Here is a 25790-nt window from a genome sequence, read left to right on the forward strand (position 1 = left end):
AGAGTACTAGGGAAGGTGGTTGTGCATGTACTTGGTCTGTAAGCCATTTACAGTAACACTTGTAGTAGCACCTTGGATCGGGCCCAGCAGCTCATCAGCAGCCAGTGCTAAGATTTCAAAACCAGTGTATTATGCATCCTATGTGATCTGTAATATTTTTCCCTCTAGCATTGACTGTTCTGTCTTCACTACATTTCCATTTGGTCTGGCTCAGTTGAAGCGGTGATACAAATAATCCAGCATGTCTCTGTATTTGGAGCTTGGGTGAGAGATAACTGTCTGTGGCTTAATTGAGGCGAGAGTGAGATAACGTTAGTGTGCTGGAAGAATCCGCCAGAAGAGGTAAAGAGCAAAATTCATACTGGCAGCTCAGATAGAGCGAAATGCACAAAGCCCTGGAATGGATTGTTCATATTCTTAGCAGCAGGGGGTGTTCATATCATTATCCTTCTAGACTACCTCTTTCCTCACAGGGCATTTATTTCTGTCAGCAGAGAAATGCATTTCAAACCTCCCCAAACAAATGCATCCCCATACTGTGAAATCCCATAACACTTGCTGATAGGAGTTCTCTTAAGGCTATATTATTATGAAAGGTATCAATCTTGAAAAGGTGGAAGAGTTTGAAAACTCATTTTAGTCCCTTTTTTACTGTACCAGGAAAGGAGAGAGAATTTTAAAAAAATGAAAATGGCAAATGTTATCTCACATACTTCATTCAGCCTGTTTAATAGAGGGATTAAGTGATGAGGTCTGCTTTTTGTTTTACTGTCAAATCCATTGATAATTTTCAACCCAGCATCTAAAGGGGTTAAAGTGAGAATTTAAAATTAATCCATGATTGAAAATGAGATTGTCTTGCTAAATCTATCATCTTTTACATGTAAAATTAATATTCTTAAAGAGCCAATCCAAGGTTTCACTGTGAGATTCACTATTAACTAGGTAGATTTTGTGAGGTCTAAGTATCTCTCCCCTTGAACCCTGAAATCCATTTACAATGTTGTCGAACACAATACCCCCCAGCAACAATTTATAGTTTCTCCAAGAGAATAAGAATAAAAATATAATTTTTATATCTTTTAAAAATTCTTTTCTGAACTTCTGCAGTTGCGGAGAAGGATTATCAAAAACAGACCACCAGCATAGACTCCTCCACAAAGTTAAACTATTATCTTTTTATTTCAACTTGCTGCCAACTTTATATCCTTTTGTATCAATTCTATCCTCTCTCCCTCTCCCTCTCCCTCTCCCTCAATACACACATACTATGTGTGTGATTTGTTGTCAGGATATAACCAGATGTATCTCAGAGGTTTTCACCTTTCAGCCACTTTGCCCAGGCATTTCCCGGACAAGGGAGGCTGGGCTGGCTCCCTGGCAGCTCCTGGCAAAGATGATAATTAAGATCCATTCTGTGTGCATGTAGAACGATAGACAATTTCCATGCCTGATCTGATAAAGCTAGCAGACATTTGTTCAGTCAAGTATTTAACTTGGGCTGAGAGATTACTGACCGCTGAACTCTTTTATTTCAAATCAAAAGCTTTGTAGTTATAGCTCAAGCAGGGTTTTTTTTCCCGATATGGAGAGGCTCACAATAGTCTTAAGTGTCCAATTATCTTAAATGTCCAATTTGGGTGGAAATCCAGGCAAGAAATACAGATACCCCTCTTTTACCATTCCTCAGGTCATTAGATATTAATACCAATACCAATACCATCACTGGATATCTAAGAGTATGCGTTCAAGTTTCTTAGAAGAGCAAATTAAGTTTGAATTTCAGACTTTTAAGATGGGGTGCATTATTTTAATCTATCATACTTAACATCCTTACAGCTTATTCGAGTATGAATATGAGTCCTTTGCAATCATCAACTCACAGTTAAAGAATTTCCTGCCCAGCTCATATTTGGCTCACCAAAAATACTGCCATAAGAAGCTCCAAGAATCTCTAGCAAACAGTGTGAAGCAGTGGGCAGTGCTTTGCATAACTGTGAGACTGTGAATTCTAAAGAGAGGAGGGCATCTGGAAGTTTTCCTGTGTATAAGAGTTGACAACTCATCAGTGCACACACTTTTTAACAATATAAACATTAGCAGTGATAGTATCTCCCTGCTGTGAAAAATGCCCGCTAATTTCTTCAGCTCTAGTTGTAGTTAATTGAACAAAAACAGAATCTGGCAATGTCTAGTTGGCAACTTAATGCAGCTATTTTAATGATATTTGCAGCACAAAGCATATTGTCAATACTTTTCTTGGCAAGTAACAACATTTGTGCCGACTGAAATTTTTAAATGATCTAGGTGAAAAAAAAGAATAGCCTGTTTTTTTTAAACAATGGTGGTCAACAAGGACAAAGCATAGCTGAGTAGTCAAATCAACAAAAATGCCAAAGGTTACGAAATTTTGAGTTTTCCAAAGGTCTTCATCATAGGTGGGCCATATAAATAGGCAATAGGAGAGAAAGAAAAGTCCAAATATTAGGTCGGATATTATAATCATGAGGTATAGACTTGAATATGGACTCAGGGTGGAAAATAAAGACTGAATTTTCGGATTCATTCAGTTTTCATTTTCTGTTCTGGAACTGCCTTAGCCACATATATCTGACCAATATTTTGGGCTTTTCTGCCTCCCTTTCCTCCATCTCTGTGTGAGAGGTTTATGGAATATTTCAGAGTATTTTGTTCTATTTTTATTGGTCCTGGCTGGTATTTCCAAGTAAAAATAATGCATAGCTGAGTTTCCAAACTGTAGTATTGGCAAAAACCAATCCAAAGACCAAATCACTTGGAAATATCAGTAACTATTAACAATATCTCCTGACTTTCAATAAAAATAGACAAATGAAGAGGTGGACTGGAAGGACCCTTACTGATTCAATCCACCCTTTACTTAGTCGTGTTTTGAAAGAGGGCTAGGCCTTGAACATCCTTCCTCTTGAAGTGACTACTTTCCTCTGTTGCTGCCCAAATGGAAACTTCACAGTAGGACAAAGAATGTGGTTTTAAAAAAAATGTTTGGCAATCTAAGCCTGAAATGGCTGTGAGAGATGTAACATTGGTCTTGAGCTCTGAGAATCATAAACATCCTATCAATTAGTGCATGAGTGGCACAGATCTAAGCTCATTAATTCAGAACTTGATCCTACCATGAGTAATCAGGTTTGCTTTTGTATAAGACTGCATCTAACATGGTGAGATTTGTTTTTCATTGTGTCTGTTCATTTTTACAGTGTTATTTGGAGTAGACTGGAGTAGATGTGCAAAGTTTCTGACTACCGTTTCAAAGTAGTCTTACACTTGGTGGGAAGGTGGATGGGTGAATATTTTTGTGTGTTCCTTCAAGTCACTTGTTTTCTTGGAACTGACTATAAATTCCTGTGCTGAGCATGTGTTTACAGGGACCCCATTCTCTGACACAGTCTTTTCCTGTTAGTATTTGCATCTGGTTTGTTTGTACATGTTGTGGCAAATGTTGGTATTAGTCTGTATGCAACCAGAATATGTTTGGACAGAAAAGTGCATTATAAATATATCGATAATGGTTCTGTACCTTGATGGGTAGCCTTTGTCAAGATTTGACATAGTTGTGATAGCGCCCGGGATAATGTCAAGTATGTACATCATACTTTTGTGCTCTTCGTGTCAATTTTTTACTCATAGAGATCATAAGGGGAATCTGTCACAAGGATTTCTTGGCCTGATTTGTTCAGGGGGGGATTGCCTTCTGCCTTCCTCTGAGGCTGAGACCTTGTACTATAGTGTAAGACTTCTTAAACTTTTTTTCCCACTTGCAACTTATTCCGCCTGAGAAATTTTAGCGTGACCCTGGATATATACATATATAAAGTAGATACAAAAATCAAACATTGACGAATAATAAATCAGCATTTGAAAAGCTTGCTAAACAGGGTGGTTTTCCTTTTTGTGGGATACAACCAGTCCTGTAGCCAGGATTTTGATTTGGGGGGGGGGCTGAGTTTGATTTGGGGGGGGCTGAGTTTGATTCAGGAGGCTGAGTTTGATTCGGGGGGGCTGAGTTTGATTTGGGGGCTGTTTGGTTCGGGGGGCTGAGTTCGATTTGGGGGGCTGAGTTTGATTTGGGGGGGCTGAATTTGATTCAGGGGGGCTGAGTATGATTCGGGGGTGAGTTTGATTCGGGGGGTGAGTTTGATTCGGGGGGCTGAGTTTGATTTGAGGGGGCTGAGTTTGATTCGGGGCGGCTGAGTTTTATTCAGGGGGGCTGAGTTTGATTTGGGGGCTGTTTGATTCGGGGGGCTGAGTTCGATTTGGGGGGCTGAGTTTGATTCAGGGGGTGAATTTAATTCAGGGGGGCTGAGTATGATTCGGGGGGCTGAGTTTGATTTGGGGGGTGAGTTTGTTTCGGGGGGCTGAAGCCCCTGAAGATCCGCCCCCCCCCCCCCGCTACGGGCCTGGGTGCAGCCGAAGCATTTTCTGGGGGGCTCACTGTAAACACTGCACATTTAAAATGCTCTTTAATTGTAGGTGAACTATAAATCCCAGCAACTGCAACTCCCAAATGACAAAATCATATCCCCCCCCCTAAGCCCACCATTATTCCAATTTGGGTGTATTGGGTGTTTGTGCCAAATTTGGTCCAGTGAATGAAAACACACCCTGCATATCAGATATTCTCATTACAATTCATAACAGTAACAAGATGACTGAAGTAGCAAGGAAAATAATGTGATAGTTGGGGGTCACCACACCATGTGGCACTGTATTAAGGGGGTCTTGGCATGAGGGAGGTGGAGAAAGACAGTCTTAGAAGGCGAGGGAGGAGAGAGAGGGGGGGGAGCGAGGGGGGGGAGCGAGGGGCGGGCTCCTCTCCTGCGAGGCGCCTCCCTGCGCCTTGAAAGCGGCCACATGCGGCGCCGCTTGGCCACAATCTCAGCTCCTGGCCGAGGAGGGCTTTCCTGCCTGGGCAATCACTGCTGAGCCGCCGCCTCCTCCTCCTCCTCCTCCTCCTCCTCCATCCCTCGCAGCCTCAACTTTTGCAGGAAGGGAAAGAGAGCGAGCGAGCCGAGGCGGCTGCTTCTGCCAACATGGCTGGGGCAATTATCGAGAACATGAGCACCAAGAAGCTCTGCATTGTCGGGGCGATTCTGCTGGTGTTCCAAGTCGTCGCCTTTCTGGTGGGAGGTCTGATCGGTAAGCCTTCCCGGGGGGGAACTTTCCCTTCCTCTTCCTCCTCCTCTTCCCAGCTTTCTCTCCCTCTTCATTGTGGTCTTCCTTCGGTGATCTATCTAATGAGCCCGGCTTTGTAGCTGCAGCCAGAGCCCTCTTTGTGTTGCCTCTGCTCCAAGGGAAGGAGGGGAAAAGTTTGCGGGTGGCTCTCTTTTTGGGGAGGGGGGGGGGAGAGAGAGGAAAGAAGAGCCCTCGAAGCATGGCGACTTGGCGTTGGAAAGTTGAGCTTCCCTTTTCTTCCTCACTCCCTCCTTCCTTCCCCTCCTTTTTTCTTTCTGGTTCCAAGACCTACTCTCCTCCTCCTTCCTTTCCTCTTCCAAGTCCTACTCTCCTCTCCCCTTCCTCCCCACTTTCTCCCAATAGGAACAATAATAGGAACTGCTCCAGCCCACGAAAGGAATGTTTGTGTGCTTTGTCGCCTCACTTCGCGGTGTTTTGCGGCTCTCGGGGTGTTTGTTCGGCTGCCTCTCATTAGGTTGCTTTTCAGGCTGCAAAGGCGGGGAAGGGTTGGAGCAGAAAGAAGGGAAGGAGGGAAGAGAAAGGAAGGAAGGAAGGCAGCGAGGGAGGAGAGTTGGGCTTCAGAGTTTGGGACGCAATTTCCCTCTTCCCCACCCTCCAAAAACCGGAGATCTCACTTCCCCCCAGCCAACATGGCCACTGAATTCCAAAGCTACTTTTCCAAGGTCTAGTTATGGCAGGCATGGGCAAACTTGGGTCCTCCTGGTGTTTTGGACTTCAACTCCCACCATTCCTAGCAGTCTCAGGCCCCTTCCTTCCCCCCCTCAGCCGCTTAAGCGGGGAAAGGAAAGGGCCTGAGGCTGCTAGGAATGGTGGGAGTTGAAGTCCAAAACACCTGGAGGACCCAAGTTTGCCCATGCCTGAGTTACTGCAACCATTTCCTCAAACTTCTATTGTGTGTTCAGATAGAAAAATGTTTCATGTTGATTCATGTAGGAACCAATGATACTGCAAGGCATACGTTTCAAAAGATCACAAATGATTTTCGAGCTCTAGGAGCAATACTAAAAGAATGTAATGTACAGGTGGTCTTTTCATCCCTCCTCCCTGTTGTAAGACACGGACCCACAAGAGCCAGAAAAATAGTACAGGTCAATGACTGGCTTAGAAAATGGTGTCAGGAGGAACGCTTTGGCTTCCTCGACCATGGCCTGCTATTCCAGGAGGATGGCCTACTGGCAAGGGATGGGGTGCATCTCACACAAGTAGGAAAACACTTTTTTGCTCACAGACTCGCAAACCTCATTAGACGCACTTTAAACTAGGTCCACCGGGGGAGGGGGACAACAGCCTTGCGAACGCTACTTTACCCATAATGTCTGGGAATCGCCAGAAGGCTAAACGGAGGGCTGCACAAACACAACAAGGACCACGTACCAAAAGCACAATAATCCCAATTAAACAGCTCAAGGGAAGATCCCAGGGGCTCACATGTCTTTACACTAATGCACAGAGCATGGGAAATAAACAAGACGAACTCCAACTTCTAGCACAACACCACAAATATGATATCATAGCCATCACTGAAACCTGGTGGGATGACTCCTATCGCTGGAATGTAGATATCGAGGGGTATAACCTCTTTCACAGAAACCGAACAAAGGGGAGAGGAGGCGGAGTAGCCTTATATGTCAAAAACTCTTATGCTGCAGAAGAAATTCAAGACAGCAATCTGGGAAACCAGCTTGAAATCATCTGGATAAGAATCAAGGGAACTGGGACTCAAAAAGATGTCGTTGTAGGCGTCTACTACAGACCCCCAAGCCAGGAGGAAGATCTTGATGAAGTCTTCTGCCAACAGTTGACCAAACAGGCACAGAAAAGAGATGTAGTAGTCATGGGCGATTTCAACTATCCCGATATTTGCTGGAAAACAAACTCGGCCAAGAGTACAAGGTCCAACAAATTCCTCGCTTGCCTTGCAGACAATTTCATGGTCCAGAAGGTAGAAGAGGCAACAAGGGGATTGGCTACTCTTGATCTCATCCTAACAAATGTGGAGGACCTGATCGATGCGGTCGAAGTGGTAGGATCCTTAGGGGCAAGTGACCATGTGCTCCTGCAATTTGAGGTACAAAGGAAGGCCGAAACTAAGACAAGTCAAACCCGCATTTTGGACTTTAGGAGAGCTGATTTCCAAAAAATGAAGGAAACGCTGAGCAGCATTCCGTGGACACAGATACTAAAAGACAAGGGAGCTACGGATGGATGGGAACTTCTCAAGAGTGAAATACTCAAGGCGCAATTGCAAACCGTGCCAACAAAGAGAAAAAATAGGACAAGTGCAAGGAGGCCAGAATGGATGTCCAAAGAACTTCTAACTGTGCTAAGACACAAAAGAGACATGCACAAGAAGTGGAAAAAGGGAGAAATCACCAAAGAAGAATTCAAACAAATAGCCAACACCTGTAGGGAAAAGGTCCGCAAAGCTAAAGCAAAAAACGAGCTCAGACTTGCCAGGGACATTAAAAACAATAAAAAGGGCTTCTATTCTTATGTCAGTAGAAAAAGGAAAAACAAGGAGGCGATAGGACCTCTTCGAGGAGAAGATGGGGCAATGCTGACAGGGGATAGGGAAAAGGCAGAACTACTTAATGCCTTCTTTGCCTCGGTCTTCTCACAAAAAGAGAGTCTTCAACCTCAGCAAGATGGAGTGGATGAGGGATTGGAGGACATCCAACCCCAAATTGGGAAAGAAGTCGTCCAGGAATACCTGGCCGCTCTTAATGAGTTCAAGTCCCCAGGGCCAGATCAACTACACCCAAGAGTACTGAAGGAACTAGCGGAAGTCATTTCGGAACCATTGGCAACCATCTTTGAGAGTTCTTGGAGAACGGGAGAAGTTCCAGCAGATTGGAGGAGGGCCAATGTGGTCCCAATCTTCAAGAAGGGAAAAAAGGATGACCCAAACAACTACCGTCCGGTCAGCCTCACGTCGATACCGGGCAAGATTCTGGAAAAGATTGTTAAGGAAGCGGTCTGCAAACACTTAGAAACAAATGCAGTCATCGCTAATAGTCAACATGGATTTATCAAAAACAAGTCATGCCAGACTAATCTGATCTCTTTCTTCGATAGAGCTACAAGCTGGGTAGATGCGGGGAATGCCGTGGATGTAGCGTACCTGGATTTCAGTAAGGCCTTCGACAAGGTCCCCCATGACCTTCTGGCAAGGAAACTAGTCCAATGTGGGCTAGGCAAAACTACGGTGAGGTGGATCTGTAATTGGTTAAGTGGACGAACACAGAGAGTGCTCACTAATGCTTCCTCTTCATCTTGGAAAGAAGTGACGAGCGGAGTGCCGCAGGGTTCCGTCCTGGGCCCGGTCCTGTTCAACATCTTTATTAATGACTTAGATGAAGGGCTAGAAGGCATGATCATCAAGTTTGCAGACGACACCAAATTGGGAGGGATAGCCAATAGTCCAGAGGACAGGAGCAGAATTCAAAACGATCTTGACAGATTAGAGAGATGGGCCAAAACTAACAAAATGAAGTTCAACAGTGACAAATGCAAGATACTCCACTTTGGCAGAAAAAATGAGATGCAAAGATACAGAATGGGGGACGCCTGGCTCGAGAGCAGTACGTGTGAAAAAGATCTTGGAGTCCTCGTGGACAACAAGTTAAACATGAGCCAACAATGTGATGTGGCGGCAAAAAAAGCCAATGGGATTTTGGCCTGCATCAATAGGAGCATAGTGTCTAGATCTAAGGAAGTAATGCTACCCCTCTATTCTGCTTTGGTTAGACCACATCTGGAATATTGTGTCCAATTCTGGGCACCACAATTCAAGAGAGATATTGACAAGCTGGAAAGTGTCCAGAGGAGGGCGACTAAAATGATCAAGGGTCTGGAGAACAAGCCCTATGAGGAGCGGCTTAGGGAACTGGGCATGTTTAGCCTGAAGAAGAGAAGGCTGAGAGGAGATATGATAGCCATGTATAAATATGTGAGAGGAAGCCACAGGGAGGAGGGAGCAAGCTTGTTTTCTGCTTCCTTGGAGACTAGGACACGGAACAATGGCTTCAAACTACAAGAAAGGAGATTCCATCTGAACATTAGGAAGAACTTCCTGACTGTGAGAGCCGTTCAGCAGTGGAACTCTCTGCCCCGGAGTGTGGTGGAGGCTCCTTCCTTGGAAGCTTTTAAGCAGAGGCTGGATGGCCATCTGTCAGGGGTGATTTGAATGCAATATTCCTGCTTCTTGGCAGGGGGTTGGACTGGATGGCCCATGAGGTCTCTTCCAACTCTTTGATTCTATGATTCTATGATTCTATGATTCTCAACCTTCCTAATGGACCCCTTAATACAGCTCCTCATGTTTTGGTGACCCCCAACCATAAAACTATTTTTGTTGCTACTTCACAACTATAATTTTGCTACTGTTATGAATCGCCATATAAATATCTGATATGCAGGATGGATTTTCATTCACTGGGTCAAATTTGGCACAAATACTCAATCCACCCAAATTTGGGGTTGGGGGGGGGGGGAGTTGGTTTTGTCATTTGGGAGTTGTAGTTGCTTAGATTTATAGTTCACCAACATGCAAAGAGCATGTCCCATGCTTCCCTTTTTTCTGCGCTAGCTTCAGCCCAGCCCGCCCAACAGCTTAGGCCCTTTATCGGAATTTTGGCCCCTAATAACTTACCTTGCACAAAAGAAGAGCGGAACTGGTTTCCAAATTGGTTTTAATATATATGTTGTGTTAATAGTTTATGCTTATGTTCTATGTTTCATATTGTATGTCTTTTGTAATTTTTTGCATATGTAGAAACTGCTCTGAGTTCCCAAAGGGAGATAGGGCGATGCATAAATAAAGTTTTATTATTATTGGGTTGTTGTAGGTTTTTTCAGGCTATATGGCCATGTTCTAAAGGCATTTTCTCCTGACGTTTCGCCTGCATCTATGGCAAGCATCCTCAGAGGACTCCACGAAATGATGGAATTGAACCCTACTTGGCACATAGAACTCCCATGACCAACAGAAAATCCTGGAAGGGTTTGGTGGACATTAACTTTGAGTTTTGGAGTTGTAATTCACCTACATCCAGAGAGCTTGGCACGGATATTCAAAATGCCCAAATGTGAACACTGGTGGAGTTTGGGGAAAATTGACCTTGACATTTGGGAGTTGTAGATGCTGGGATTTATAGTTCATCAGCAATCAAAGAGCATTCTGAACTCTACCAACGATAGAATTGGGTCAAACTTCCCACCCAACCCCCATGACCAACAGAAAATACTGTGTTTTCTGATGGTCTTTGGTGACCTCTCTGACACCCCTTCATGACATCCCCAGGGGTCCCAACTCCCTGGTTGAGAAACGAATGCTGAGGTAGACCTAAAAATTGCACACTGCTTTGCCTTTTATTTACTAAGTTCCCAACCTTGAAGCTCATTCCTGCCTTCGCCTGCTCCTCCTTGTTTAAAGCTTCTACAAGTGTTCCTCCATCTGCTGTTCCAAAATGCGTGCCTATTGTTCTGCTATCTCTTTTCTCCCCATCCTTGCCTGACACCTTACAAGCAAATGATAGGTCCCAGGAGCTACTCCTTGCTTTGCTTCACAAATGGGCCGGTTTGTCCCCTGTTTTATTTATTAAGAAGCAGCACTTAAACTGCCAGTTGCATTCACATACTGTGTCCATTCAAAACTGCTGCCACACAGGGAGAACAAAAACCTTCCCAGATAAATCCTTCATGACTTTTCAGAATGCAGTCGATCAAGTATGAGGGTTGTGTTGTTGTACCGCAACTCTTTAACATTTCTAGAGCTTCTGGAAGTTATAGGGAGATTCTAACCCGTACACGAGCAAACTTCAGCCCTCCAGGTGTTTTGGACTTCAGCTCTGGTAGGCTGTTAGAAGTTGTGGGAACTGAAGTCCAAAACACCCAGAGGGTCAAAGTTTGCCCATGCCTGTTTGAACGACTTCTGGATTATCTGATGGAGAAGGTTGGCAGTGATTTTTTTCCACTGTGCTGAGGGCAGATGCCATATTTGTGGCCGTTGGGTATAACCATTTCTTTCTTGGGAATTTTCTAGTAACTAGCAGTTACTTGTTCAGACTGCACTTCAAGTAGTACTGCCTACAGCGAAAGAGAATAGAAGAAATTTCTAGAAACTTCAGCCCTCCAAAATTGCCGTGTACAGTGGCCCTTTGGTATCAATTGGGGGCTTCTACCAGGATCCCTGTAAATACCAAAATCCATGGATAGCTGAATAATAATAATAATAATAATAATAGTAAATCATCTTTATTTATATTCCACTTTTCTCCCTCATGGGACACAAAGCGGCTTATAACATATTAAAATCATGTAAACAACAATTCAAATACATCAATAATAAGTATAAAAGGTCATAAAATAACAATTTAAAGCAATAATATGCATTCACATTATTGTGTCATGTTACTGTATCACACTATATATAGTGTCAAAATAAAATGCCACCCCTTGTATAAAATGGCAAAATCAAAGTTTTTTTTTTTTAAAAAAATCCCTATATTTTCAAACTGGGGGTATCTGAACTTGTGAACACTAGCTGCATTCAGAAACATGTTCTGGGTAATTCTTCCTAACAGATGAACGATAGCACACTCAAGCTTGATCTACACTCCTATATTATCCAGTTTCTGAATCCAGTTTATCTGAATTGAACTGGATTATGCGAGCCTACACTGCCATATAAACCAAAGCAGATCATCTTGATTCAGAAACTGAACTACATGGCAGTGTAGATGTAGTCTCAAAAAGGGGTATTTATCTAACCCTTCTGATTCACTTAAATAACTACTATCTTTAATTAAGCCATCTGTAAGCCTCTGATTCTGGAGATATTTCTGATTATGAAGGTGTTTTTCATACTGCAAATACTTTCTCCAAGACTAGACAAGCATGAGTCTGCCAGACACCACTAATAGGCTGTTATGGGCAAAGGTGAGGCATGTTATAACAAACTTTGCATACTTTTTTATTTCAAGGTTGGCCTCTCTATGTAGATTTTCCTACCTATGAAAATCAATTACACATTTAGTAATGAACACTACTAGTTTGCTAAAATGTCTTCCGCTTCCAAATTAAGGTGTCTTGATGGATCCTCTAAAGCCCAACTCAAGAGCTGGTGATTTTCTGTATCATTGAATAGCAACTCCCATAATCCTAAACCATTGGCCATGCTCACTGGAACGTCTAGCAATGAAGTTCAAAACATCTGATGAACCAAGGATTCCTGCTTCCCGGACTTAGGCATAGTGATTAGATGACTTCACTGTTTTATACCGTAATATAATCCAGGTTTCCTGTTTCAGTGAACACATTCTTCAGAAATGTATCTTCAACTTGTGGGTTGCTTTGAGTACTGAGGTTTTGAGATAAAACTATCAACTATTATGTAGTGAACCACATTGTTCCTTTGGCTAGACAACAGAACATATGGTTTGGAAATTGAACTCTGTATTGCTACATTTTGGTAATGTGCAGTTCTGATTCTTTTTCACTACATTGTAAGAATATTCAACAAAATGGTATGGTAGCCATTCTTTCCTGATGCTGCCTGTCCTATCAGTACTTGTACTGACTGCATATCCACCTTAGTGATGCACAGGATTGTAGCTTATAAAGAAAAGAGCCATCTTCTCAGTGGTAGCTGGCATCACTCAGAGAGAAAGGAGAGCATAGGAGGTTACCTTAGGTTGAGATGGCCCATTATTGGCAACACTGACTGGCAGGATTTCAATTGAGATTCTTTTCTCAGTGTTTGTGAAGATTAGAATTGAATCAGGCATGTTCTGCATGCAGGGAGTCCAGAAGGTAACACTGAGCTACATTTCTTTAGGGAGAGAATTTACCTTGTTGAATTGAAGTTTCCCAATCATTTATTTATCGTGTCAGAAGCTAGTTGAAGGTACAATTAAAATGCATTTAAAAACACAAAGTTTAAAATACTTGGCATTACTGTAAATATTTTTGACCAGAAGCTGGCCACTTTGGTGTTGCTGTGAGAAGGTCCTCTATTGTGCATGTGGCAGGGCTCAGGTTGCATTGTAGTAGGTGGTCTGTGGTTTGCTCTTCTCCACACTCGCTTGTTGTGGACTCCACTTTGTAGCCCCATTTCTTAAGTTTAGCTCTGCATCTCGTGGTGCCAGAGTGCAGCCTATTCAGCATCTTCCAAGTCGCCCAATCTTCCATGTGCCCAAGAGGGAGTTTCTCATCCGGTCTCCGCCATCAGTGAGGCGTGTGGATCTCCATCAGTGAGGCATGTGGATAGTTAATTTATTGATTTCAATAACATTCTAAAGTTATTTTTTGTTGCTGGTTTTAGGAGAAAGGTGTTTTGAAGACAAGGTTAATATATTCAGGTGACTTTAAAGGCAATTAAAATAACAACAGCAACAAGGTGGGGGTGGGGCAGCTCACAATTAAGTTACCAGAGTTGGCAGATGATAAATGTGCTTGTCTATCAATCCCCAGAGTTTGGCAGAATAAAATATAGCTTTGACTGGATTTTTAAATAGGAACAATTAGCAGGCTTGGCAAGTTTTCCTGATAAACAGCTCTGCAACAACACTTCAGCTACTGTAAAGGCTATTCCTTGTAGCCTTCTGTGGCTACTGTTGATTCATACTGCTGTTTGTGTGTGTGTCAGAACTGACTTGAGAAACTGCAAGTCGCTTCTGGTGTGAGAGAATTGGCATACTGCTGATGGAGATGTATTCATCTTTCCAGCTATCTTTTGTAATTCTCAGTCATTTAGTAATCGATTTATTCCCAAGTTGTTAAATGCTGATGTAGGTATTTGGGTAGAGGAAACAAGGGGGAAAGGCAATGTCTACTTCAGTTTTTCTGTAAAGAGATTTTCTTGAAAATGAATGGGCAAATATATCAGGAACAAGGAGTTTTAAGTAAGTAAAGAATATAGTATAAGATACTGTGTCTCCTAGAACACATTAGATTCCTTATGGCCTCTGATCAGTGGAGGTGGCTCTTCCTGCTACTGCATTCCCCCCATACCAGAAGCATAAATGGCACTAAAATAGCATCATCCTTTGAATTGTTCACCTTCTGACAGTGTAGTTTACTGTAAAAATGTTACTTTTCCCTTCAAATCACATGTTTTTGTTAAAACTTATTATTATCTTGGTATTAACAAAGTCTCAAAAGTAAAAAAGTTGCTTTCTTCATAAATCATGTTATGAAGATGTTTGTCCTCCTTTAGGCGTATCATGAATACGAAGTATGGCAGATCCAGATTAAATCCTATTTAGTCTCATGGCAAAATTAAAAAGCAAATCAGCATCCCAATTTACCATCTCATTTTAAAATTAAAGGTTTTGACTGATATGAGCACTTGGAAGGCATTTGTCTTCTTTGATCTCACCTGAAACTAACTATTTTCTAACTATGATAAGACAGAAATGCTTTCCTTGAGATGAAAAGGCTTTGGGCGCATACCAGAAATGCTTTAACATTCCTTCAGGCATTATGCAGTAGATGCACATAGATTATTATGCCTAAGAGACGGGAAATGTTTGCCATCTAAATATGCTTGTTTTATAGATGGACAGTAGCCAGCTCATGATCAGAGATGCCGTAAATTTCTGGTAAAAATTACAGCTGGAACTCTTCTTGTAAATAACATTGGGTCATCCCCACTGCTGTGTAAGCCAGTAAGCAGAACGAGGGATTAAACAGTTTATCCAAACTTAGCCAAACTTTTACTTAGAGTAAAATTTGACATATTTTGCTATCAACACATTTTATCTCTTTGAGGACTGCATGGGTTGGGTTTAGAATGGGAAGGACACTATGTGGCTCTCATTCATGTTAGCAGTTCTCCAATTACTGCCCATATTTTTTAAAGACTTTCTACTGTAAAGTCTTTCAGAAGAATCAAGTTTTTCTGAACTAAAAAAAAATGATGTGCCTCCCAAACAAAAGTATTTGGGACTTGCATTTTACTTTTCACTGGTCTTGGCTGTGATGTCCTTTCTCAAGTCACATAACCTGTCTAAGAAGCATGGTAAAATGTGAAAAAAATGTGGGTGGGTTGATTGTTGAGTAAAAGTAAACAGTCAGTTACTGTTCCCTGAAGCTTTTTGCAATCTCAGTGCGTTTGTGACCACATTTTTTTTAATGTAGTTTGAATTAAGGTAGTTTTGAAGTTGAACTATATGATAGATCATACTATATTTTGTCATAAGTACATCTTGATAGTGAATCTGGAAGCTCGTATATTGTAACACATTCTCTTTATCTTGTTCATTTTTTGCATTAATATTCCTGGTTCTCTCTGAAAAATGCTCATTTGTTTCTAATTATAGCCTGTTCCATTGACAGGACGGCTGGCAGTGTGTGAAGAGGGAACAAAAAAAGGCCCCAAAGAATAAAATATAGTCACATTTTACTTTGATTGCTGTTCCCCGCCTTCTTCAGTTTTGTCTCTGCATGGAATAAGATAGACCTTCCATAAACCAAATAGGTAGTGTCAGTCCTTGTGAAAGGACTTAATGATGATTATTCTTGATCTTCCTAGTGAAATGTAGATTCAATTGTTGCTCAAGATTTAAACCATTAGCATAGCGGGTTCATTCTCATGATTTAAATCAGTAGCATAGTGGTTTAAACCGCTAGCTGCAGGAAATCTGCTGACTGGAGGTTTAGCAGTTCAAAGCCATGAGTCAGGGTAAGCTCCTGGATGTCAGCCCTAGCTTCTAGCTACCTAGCAGTTCAAAAGCATGCAATGTGATTATATCAGTGGGTACCACCTCATCGGGGAGGTATAAGGGTGCCACATGCAGACATGCCAACAACACGATTGGAGAAATCTATGGATAGCAGGCTCCTCAGCATGGAAAAATGGAACAGGAGCACCTCTCCATCGCTGGAGCTAAGCATCACCTCCAGATGCCAGAGATGGAAAGGGGAAGGCCTTTATGTATGTCCTTGTTCATAGTGTGAAAAGGTATCGAATGTTTGCCTTATGTAAACTCTAATCCACTCTGAGTCTCTTTGGGGAGATAAAGTGAAATATAAATAAAGTGTATTATTATTTAATTCGGAAAGGCACCAATTAATTGATCTCCTTTAATAACTGTTTCGCATATATGTTGAAACACATTTGTTTGTTACAATTTTGTGGTTTCAAGCCATTTCCGGTGACCCTAAGGAGAACCAGTCAGGGGGTTTCTTGTCAGAATTTGTTCAGAGGTGGTTTGCCCTTGCCTTTTTCTGAGTCTGAGGGGATGTGATTTGCCCAGGGTCACCAGTTGGATTTCCATGGTCGAGTGTGAATTCAAACACTAGTGTCCCATTGTCTGACCTAGTCCAATGCTAAAACCATTGCACCATGCTGACTCTCTGTTGAACACAGTAGTATATTCATTTCCAATTTAGTGAGCAATCTTCAACATCTGTGAGGGTATAACTTTTGCCCTATTTAGATTTAAAAAGATAGATTTAGGAGATATTACATTACATGTGCATTACCTGCAGCAACCTTAGGAATTATCCAAAATGTCTCACTCATTTGGTTCTATCAGAGTTGGAAATTACATGACTCTTCAAATCTGTCTATTCATACTGCTCCATTTTCTCATATTGGGGACCGAGGCAATTTACAAAATAGAATTATAGTAAAAATAGATATAGTTAAAAAGCACAAAAATTCATTTAAAGCTAAAGGCAACATTAAAGCCATTAAAAACATTACATTAAAATGAAGAATAAAAGCAATATGAAGCAAAAAAATCATTTTATATGTCTCACCTGCCACTGAAAAGAAGCAAAGATGGAATAATCCTGGACTTCATTGAAAGGGATTTCCAGAGTATTTTCAAATGTTGGATTATATTCTTTCTCATTGGCTGGATATCTAGAGCTGCTGGAATGTGCAAACTATGGAAGATCCATAGTTCCACCCCTGGCTTAAATCTAATTTAGTTTTGGAACTTGTTAAATTAACGTTTAAGTAATTATATTTATTCAATGAACTAGCCTTTCAGGAGCTACCAAATAGATTTAGGACATAGTTTATTAAACTAGATGCAAAATTTTCTACTGCATCATTGCGTACTCGTGCCTGTCTTTCTGATATACGTACATACATACATGTATAGTACTTGTTTGCCTACCTATAAGCTTGCACATGTTTGCATAACTGGCATAGACACACCTCAATTAACAAAACCCCTAACACTACCTTCTAAACATGTTTATTCAGAAAATACGTTTGGTAGATTTCATAGGAGTTGTCCCTGTTGTAAGCTTCTTTTTGGTGTAATCACTACCTTAAAAGTAAGTCACAGTAGCTAATAGCAGCATGGCTGAAATGCAAATATATATATATATATATATATATATATATATATATATATGGAATTTCACATTAGGTTATTAAATTCTTTCTCAAAGAAGAGAGTGGTTCTTGAGATCTAAGCCTGTGAGGAGAGGAGGTTAGGATGATAAATTAGCTTGTTTATTCCTATCCTGCTGTTGGTTAGTGTAATGAAGCAGAAGCCCATTGTATGCACTCATTTGGTGGCGATAACTCTGCACAGAAGGGAGTAATTGGACAGAAAAGCAGAGTGCTCTTGGAGCATGGGAGTCGTTAGCATCGCATGAGGTCATAGGCTTCAAGTTTTAATCAGTGTAGACACCATGCAATTGAGATTTTTCTAAAGAACCCATTGGGGTGTGAAACAAGGGTCAGGAAATAATCTGAAATACCAAAGGAGTTGTGGAAAATGAGGGGAAGAATTCTGGTTGCCTCTGTTGAGTTTTTTAAAAAAATATCTGCAAGTTTGTATATAGCTTAAAAATAAACCATTATCTTTTGTGTGCCACTTATACAGCGAACACCAGTTCTCAAAATGTGTGATGCATTATGATTTCTCAGCATTATTTTAAATTAGGAGGAAGCTGTAACTGTGGAGCTCGATAGCTGCTATTGCACTGTAAAATTTACTTTAGACATGGATCCCAGGAAAAACTGGAGAGATGTAGTCAGAGGAACCTACTTGCATTCTCATGAGGCCTGGCAAAAGATATTTGCTGCCTGAGGGATAATGACAGATTATTCCCTCTGCTGTGTTAAGGTAGACAATACACAATACTAACACAACTTATTTTGGCCCAGAGGTTATATACCAAGATGTATGCAAAAACTGCTAAGCTGCAGAACTTGCTGATCAGACGGTTGGCAATTCGAATTTGTGGATGGGGTGAGCTCCCATTTTTAACCCTAGATTCTGCCAACCTAGCAGTTTGAACACATGCATATGTGAGTAGATCAATAGGTCCCGCTTCGGCGAGAAGGTAAGTGCGCTCCATGCAGTCATGCCGGACACATGAACTTGGAGGTATCTATGGACAACGTTGGCTCTTCAACTTAAAAATGGAGATGAACCCCACCCCCCAGAGGTGGACATGAATAGACTTAATATCAAGGAGAAACGTTTGCCTTTATTACAATACTATAACACATTAAAGCAGAGAGAGAAGAAACTATAGATGTGACACCATTAGTTGGATGGCAGCCATGCTTCTTGAGTAGCCAGTTATTCCTTTATACCTTAATGTCAATGGGAAGCCTTTACCTTTAATATGCATACACATAACATCCATCCCTCAAGTACCTGTCCTCTTTTCTTTTTTAGTACAATTTTACTGCTCAATACTGGACCAATACTGGGATTTTGCAGTCTTCTGTCACAAGAAGGCTCACCTCTCCACTCCCAACCACAAAAAAGGTTCCCTTTTCCCTACGGACACAACCACTCCAAACTTATACTTTGAGATAGAAAAAGATCTGAGTCCCCCGTGGCTGCAGGTGCAGTATAAGCGGTCTTTATTTTTTGCCTTTGGAACCAAGTGGAGAATCCCAAACATTTCAAATCTGGAAAAAAATAGACGTTGAGAAGCAGTAGTTCTTGTCACAGCTTTCTTAAAGAAAGCCTGCTTCTTCCAAATCTGTGGCCTGGGGGCTGTGAATCATTGCAGCAGGGTTTAGTTGAGGGGATAAAGTGCTAGAGAGCTATACATTCAAATTTGTAGCAGAGCTGCCTGCCATATCCAAATGTATCGCTACAGGGCAAGTGTCTTCTTAACATTCAGGCTCGGATCTGAGTTAACTAATCTTGCAGAAACATACACTAAGAAATAAGAATTCTGTTAGTATGCTTACAAGATACCTAAGAAACTTAACAGCAACCATGAGCATTTCCGGGTTGGGATAAATAACCACTTTTCCAGAACCACTGTTTTTGGGTGTTCTTTCAGCCCTTCCTAGTAAATATAGGCAAACATTTTCAGTTTTGTTTGCCATCCATAAAAGATGAAAAGTGGCCGATTTACACTGCAGCCTTTTATCATATCTCTGGTCTGGAGGATCTGGGGATCTTCTGGAACATTGTCCATGTTTGCTGGAGAAGGGAATGAAACGAGGTTAATGTGAATCAACAAAGCTCACACACTTGCACACCTTTAGCCAAACACATAGTTCGCTGGCTCTCAGTATAATCTATGAACAAAATAGGGCTTCTTTATTTATGGATGCTAGTAAATATCCAGGGCATAGAACTTTTCCATTGGAAGAACATGGTTTTGATTTCAGAACCACTGCTGGCTAGCTGTGAACATGCAAGTCCTAGTGAAAAAATGCCAAGTCTTGTATCATAACCTTCTGGTTCTGGTCAAAATTCTGGCTTCCTTTTAATGTGTAAGATCAGGCAGAATGAGGTTACCTCCTATGAACAACTATCTCTTCAAAATCTATTTTATTACAGAAAAATATCTAGAGAAAATAATATCAAGAGTAGCGGAGGTAGCAGGTCTTAAAGCTCATTGACTAATTCTTTGCCTCTCTTAGGGAGACTGATAAGGAGAGTTGAACATGTACATATGCACCCTTTGATTTTTTTAAATCCAGTGTTGCTCTGATCATATGGTTTTTAAAGTTTTCTACTTTGCGTAAAGTGCTATTTGCGTATTAATTGCATGCATGGAAGAGATCTCTCAGCTCATCTGCAAAGAGAAAGAGCAATATTGAGTTCCAATTTTGGGAGAAAAGTGATATTAAAAATAACATTAATAACTACAAAAATAATACTTTAGCAAGAGCTTTTATGTATTTTTACCTATGTATGACAGCCACCATAGTGACATGGTTTGAGACCAGGGTTCAAATCCCCACTCAACCATAGAAACCTACTGGGTTACTTTCGGCAAGTTGCACTCCCTCAGCCTCATCGGAAGACAAAGGCAAACCCAAGCCCTCTCCTAATAAATCTTGTCAAGAAAAACCTATGATAGATTCACTGTAGAGTTGATCTACATCAGACAACTTGGAAGATACACAGCAACAAATTTAACATTTGTAAACTGTTTTTGGATCCCAATATTGGGGGAAACATGAAATATAAATGAATAAAGTCTAAAAATAAGTAACTAAGCCGGGTATGTGCTATCATGCTAAGCAAATAATGCCTCTATTCTCTCCAGGCAATTAATATTATTTGCAGTTGAATTTAGAATTACCAATGAGGAAAGGTGAAGTAACTTGACTGTAATATCACCCTAGAACAAGGGCACTTTCTCAATGCAGTGGACTGTAATTCATGTCATGGTACCTTCTCTGTGTAAACCCATTAATGGCCATCATTTACACAGAAAAGAGAGAATAGTGATGTGTGTTTATCTTCTTTTTATTTTCCAGAAGAAAAATGTATTTTGAGGGTACATAAAGAGAGCTACTTGCTTTTCGGAAAGCCTGTAAAGCCTTTCTTTTCCGACAAGCTTTCGATGGGTGAATAACTCGGGACTATGTCTGTTCTCGTTTTATTGTATTTTAAAGTTGGTTGTATTGTTTTTAATCTATTGCTGTAAACCGCTCCAAGCCAAATTGGGAGTGGCGGTATACAAGCCAAATAAATAAATAAATAAAAATAAACTTTTATTAGTGGCAAAATGCTTTTTAAATGAATTGCAGAGGAGTTTTGCAGCGAATCACAGAGGTTGCATCATTTAGCAAAATGGAGACCTCAGTAAGATTGTGAACAAAATACTTGAGTATGAACATTTTGGTTATGTTCAAATAACACTAACAGAAACATGGAATGCTAGAGAGCAAGAAGTACTAAGAAAGGCAGCCTCTGTTATTTGGATGTGGAAACTTTGTCTGTATTCTAAAGACATTTGGACTCTCCCTGCCCTCCACTTCCCTGGTCTTTTGTTCTGCCTACATTTGCTTTGAACTGTGGTAAGCAGCTTTTAGTTTTATTGCCTAACAAACCATCCAACTTCTAAAAGGGAAGGTTACCACCATCCCTGTGCATGAATGACTTGGATCCAGGCATTAAGAAGAGCCAGACATTCCAGAGATGCTCTTGAGATAAAACTCTGTGAGGTCTTTTGTTTTTGAAGCAGTTAAACAAAAGGTGCTCTTCAGAAAATGTTAACTCCCCCTGTCCTGCTACCCTCTCTGAATTCATCCTAACTTTAGATGTCTTGTCTTACCTTCATATTAGCAGCCCATAGTAACCTCCCAAGTAAAGTAACAGCTGTGAAAATTCAACCACTTATGCATGTTACTATTTGTCAGGGATTGTATGCTAGACAAGCATCTCTACTTGGCTTGCGTTACAGGCTTGGCTCCAATCCCATTCAATAGAAAAGAGTGCTGTACCAAGTGTGGGGAAATGTGGGACTCTTTGGAACAACAGCCAAGGGACTTAATGGAATTGCAGAGTGTTATGCTAAACACTGTTCTTCAATACTAGAATGTGGTGTTTTGCTTGGGAACCAGGGAGTATGCAACCATTCCTTTGATAAATTACTTTGTAGGCTATAGCCCTGGCATCTCTTAGCTGTTTGCCAGCTTAACGTGGAGATTTTGGGGCATGTAGTCCAGAAGTAACCTTTCCAAAATCCATGTTCTTTACACATGTTTGTGAAATGAGTTTACCAGTTGGATGAATATGGAACAAGAAGCATGGATTTCTGAACAGGGGCATAGACAGCAAAACAAATGTTTCAAGGGTGTTAACCCTTCCCTACGCTATCCAAAACTAAAAGAGTTGCACATAAAAATGTTCCTGTTCTGGTTTACATACAAATTCAACTTAATAACAAATATACAGAAACTATATTGTTTATAACCTGGGGACTATCTGTACTGACTTAGAGCTCTGATATCAAGTCATTCAGCCTTACGCTATGCAAGAACCAGAGGACTCCGCAAAAGGAAAGTGTTCTAGGACAATTGGCTTCTGAGTCAAAATCTGTGGAGTGTTGACTGTGTACACATGTGATATATATATATATATATATATATATATATATATATATATATATATGTTTTGGTGCATATAGGCAAGTGAGGTATGGAGTGATTTTGCTTCAACCAATAACTATTCCCTGGTTGTATGTCCTTCTGTCAACCGCAAGCAAAATGACCCTGTGGTGGGCTGGAGGCCCAGGAACATACTTCTGTTTGGTTCATTGGAGCAGGTCATTGCTTGATGTGCAGGATTAAGAGGCTCATGGGACCAGCTAATTGACCAGAGTTACTGATACAAGTACGTGCTCTGTGGGACAAAACAAAAAGCAGGATGTGTGGAGCCTGTCATTGCTACTGACCTTTTGAGAACCATGTGGCTATTTTGTGTATCCAACTGTAGTAGAATCTCTCTTGTGTTTCCCTAATCCTGTTCTGATTACTCCGAATGGCACAGATTCAGCAGCATTTTATTATTTATTATTTTATTTATTTCTGTCATTTCTACCCCGCCCTTCTCACCCCCTAGGGGGGACTCAGGGCGGCTTACATCCGGCACAATTCGATGCCAACAGTTACAATAAAATGCAATAGCAATAACACAATAGATTAAAAACAAACAATTAATACAGTACAATCCAATATATTTATTTATTTATATGGCCATGGTTTTCATTACATCTGTTGGATTTTTTTTAGAATTTATTTAATTGATTGCATTTATTCCCTTTCTTCCAAAAATTAAAGAAATTGGCTTTCCAGCTTCACAGTAGTAAACAAATACAATTAAAATATGAAAATCAATGAAGTGGCCTCATACTTCAGTCAGTGAAGTAGATGTTCTCCTGGGCATTACTTCTTTCACAGAAACATTGGTACAAAAGGCAGAAATAACACAGAGTAGAGGTAGGCTTCTGCACCACAAAAAGAAGAGCAGCTTGAACCTGTTTCAGTGGATTTTTTCCCCCTTTGGAACTAAATATATGCATTTGTGAAATGAAATAAGATTAAAAAATAAATGAATGAACATTGCATGAGTAAAGAAAAACATTTGAAATCTTTCAGACACCATTTCAACTCATCTTCCAGAGCATATCCTAGAATGATTCCCCATCAATACCAGTCTCCACTTTCTAATAATGTCAATTTTGGTGTTGAGAGTTAAAGTTCGGTACTTTTTTAACATGATAGTGGTAAATGCTGAGGTTTGTCTTGCCTCTCTTTTCACAAGTGATCAATAAGTGATTCCATAGGCAGCTGCTGTGTATCTTGAATGTTGTAAAAGAGATATACATTGCTCCAACTACATTGCTTATAATAGACTTTTGCTCTTCCTCCACAACAACATTTATTCTATTGTGGACCCTAGACATGGTTCTGAAACCCAAAATCTAAAGTTTACATTTGTCCATCTTCCCAGTGCTAAGGCTGTTAAAAAACTTCTTGCTAGACAGAGACATAAAAGGACTTTGTAAAAAGGAACTTCTTTTTAAAAGACTTTGATAACTCTGATATGCCTGTAATCTGTATAGCCTTTGGTTTTTACAGTTAACTTCTAAAATTGCCTTTAAAAAATAGTTTGATTTGTATTTGTATTGTACATGGCTTTGGGAGTGCTGATGGGTGGAGGAGCAACAGATTAACACTTCTCATTGGAACATAGTAGTAAAACAGAAGTAATGACAACCCATTTTATATGGCAGGAACTTGCTTCAGTTAAAGGGCTTTGATCTTTGATAGAACAACAGCAGAGAGGGTCAGCCAAGGAATTCCAGAGACTATCAAAATATGGTGTTGGGGGGGGGGGGGTGTCAAGAGCGACTTGAGAAACTGCAAGTTGTTTCTGGTGTGAGAGAATTGGCTGTCTGCCCGGATGTTTTACTATCCTGTGGGAGGCTTTTCTCATGTCCTATTGGGAAGCTGGAGCTGGCAGAAGGGAGTTCACCCCGCTCCCTGTATTTGAACCGCCAACCTTTTGGTCAGTAGTTCAGCCAGCACAAGATTTTAATCCATTGCACCACTGAAGCTCCTATCAAGATATGGTACAAGGCATTTATGTGTGTTAGGGCTTAAAATACCTCCATACTGTCAGTTTGAATGTGCCAAACTTGTACTAATACAAGGTTTCAGATAGGTTTTTGGCAGTCTCTGCAAACGTGAGAAGCAGGCACATACTCCAAAGCTACTATTATACAAATACCTGTTGTATGAACACCAGAGGAACTAAAATATGAAAAGGATGGTACTTTTTTAAGACTGCATAAGAACATTTGTTTAGGGATCTCTTAGCCAAAATTCAAAATGGGGTTGTCAGTCCCCCCTCCCCCCCCCCCAAGCTGGAGACAAGCACCTTCATTCCCATCATTAACTGATACGCTCCCATTCCTGCTTTCCTCATAAGGAATGGCTTTTAGAAGAGAGTTACTTCCATCTATGGTTGTTTCTCTTGTCATTTGAAGAATAATTCCAAATTCTGTGTCCATGGTTAGAGGACATGATTTTCTGTTGGGCGTTTATAACTCTTCTTGAAAGCATTTGGATCTGTTTGTTGAGAGTTGTTTTTTTAAACTGCAGAACTGGCAGCAACTTTATAGATGAGGTTATGCTATTATTATAGGCACAAGATTTTACTTGACTATTTTTGTTTTGGGGTAATGAATTTTTAATGTCTGTGGTATGAGCTAATGTTCTCTTGTATAGCATTAGCAGCCTAAATACTCTAAAGGCATCAGATCCCATCTGATCTTGGAAGATAAGCAGGGTCAGCCCTGATTAGTTTTGGATGGGAACCTACTAGTGAATACCAGGTGTTGCAGGCTGTATTTCAGAGGAAGGAATGAGCAAAACTGCTCTTGAGAATTGACTGTGTATTTTTTTTTCAGCTCCAAGTCCGACTACTGCTGTGCCCTATGTGGCAATAAAGTGCATAGATGTGCGGAAAAACCACCACAAGAACAAATGGTTTATGCCCTGGGGACCAAACCAATGTGAAAAAATCAGGGATCTGGACGAAGCTATGAACAGACACATAGAAGCCAGCGATATTGTGTTTTCGGTTCACATGCCACTTCCCAACAAAGAGATGAGTCCTTGGTTCCAGTTCATGCTGTACATTTTGCATATGGACATCGCTTTCAAGACTGACAACCAGATTAGTAAGTATCTCAAAAAACTGCATTAATGGTATCACTATGGAAGATGGAAAGTGTTGTTGTTCATTCGTTCAGTCGTGTCTGACTCTTCGTGACTCATGGACCAGTCCACGCCAGAGCTCCCTGTCGGC

At 40.9% G+C, this 25790-nt stretch overlaps 1 protein-coding gene across 2 annotated transcripts in view; it reads left to right on the forward strand.

The window, feature by feature from the left end:
* Positions 1 to 4859: 4859 nt before the first annotated feature.
* The window catches only part of WLS (Wnt ligand secretion mediator), a 54484-nt gene continuing 33553 nt past the window's right edge, over positions 4860 to 25790 (forward strand). Inside the window, exons 1-2 of one of the 2 annotated variants that reach the window (XM_067467837.1) lie at positions 4860 to 5178; positions 25390 to 25662. In XM_067467837.1, coding sequence (XP_067323938.1) covers positions 5073 to 5178; positions 25390 to 25662 — 379 coding nt within the window. In that variant the 5' untranslated portion in view covers positions 4860 to 5072. The remainder of the gene's footprint in view (positions 5179 to 25389; positions 25663 to 25790) is intronic. The other variant, XM_067467836.1, reaches the window with a different exon arrangement.

This window comes from Anolis sagrei, chromosome 4 (assembly GCF_037176765.1).
Source record: "Anolis sagrei isolate rAnoSag1 chromosome 4, rAnoSag1.mat, whole genome shotgun sequence".
NCBI classification, from domain to species: domain Eukaryota; kingdom Metazoa; phylum Chordata; class Lepidosauria; order Squamata; family Dactyloidae; genus Anolis; species Anolis sagrei.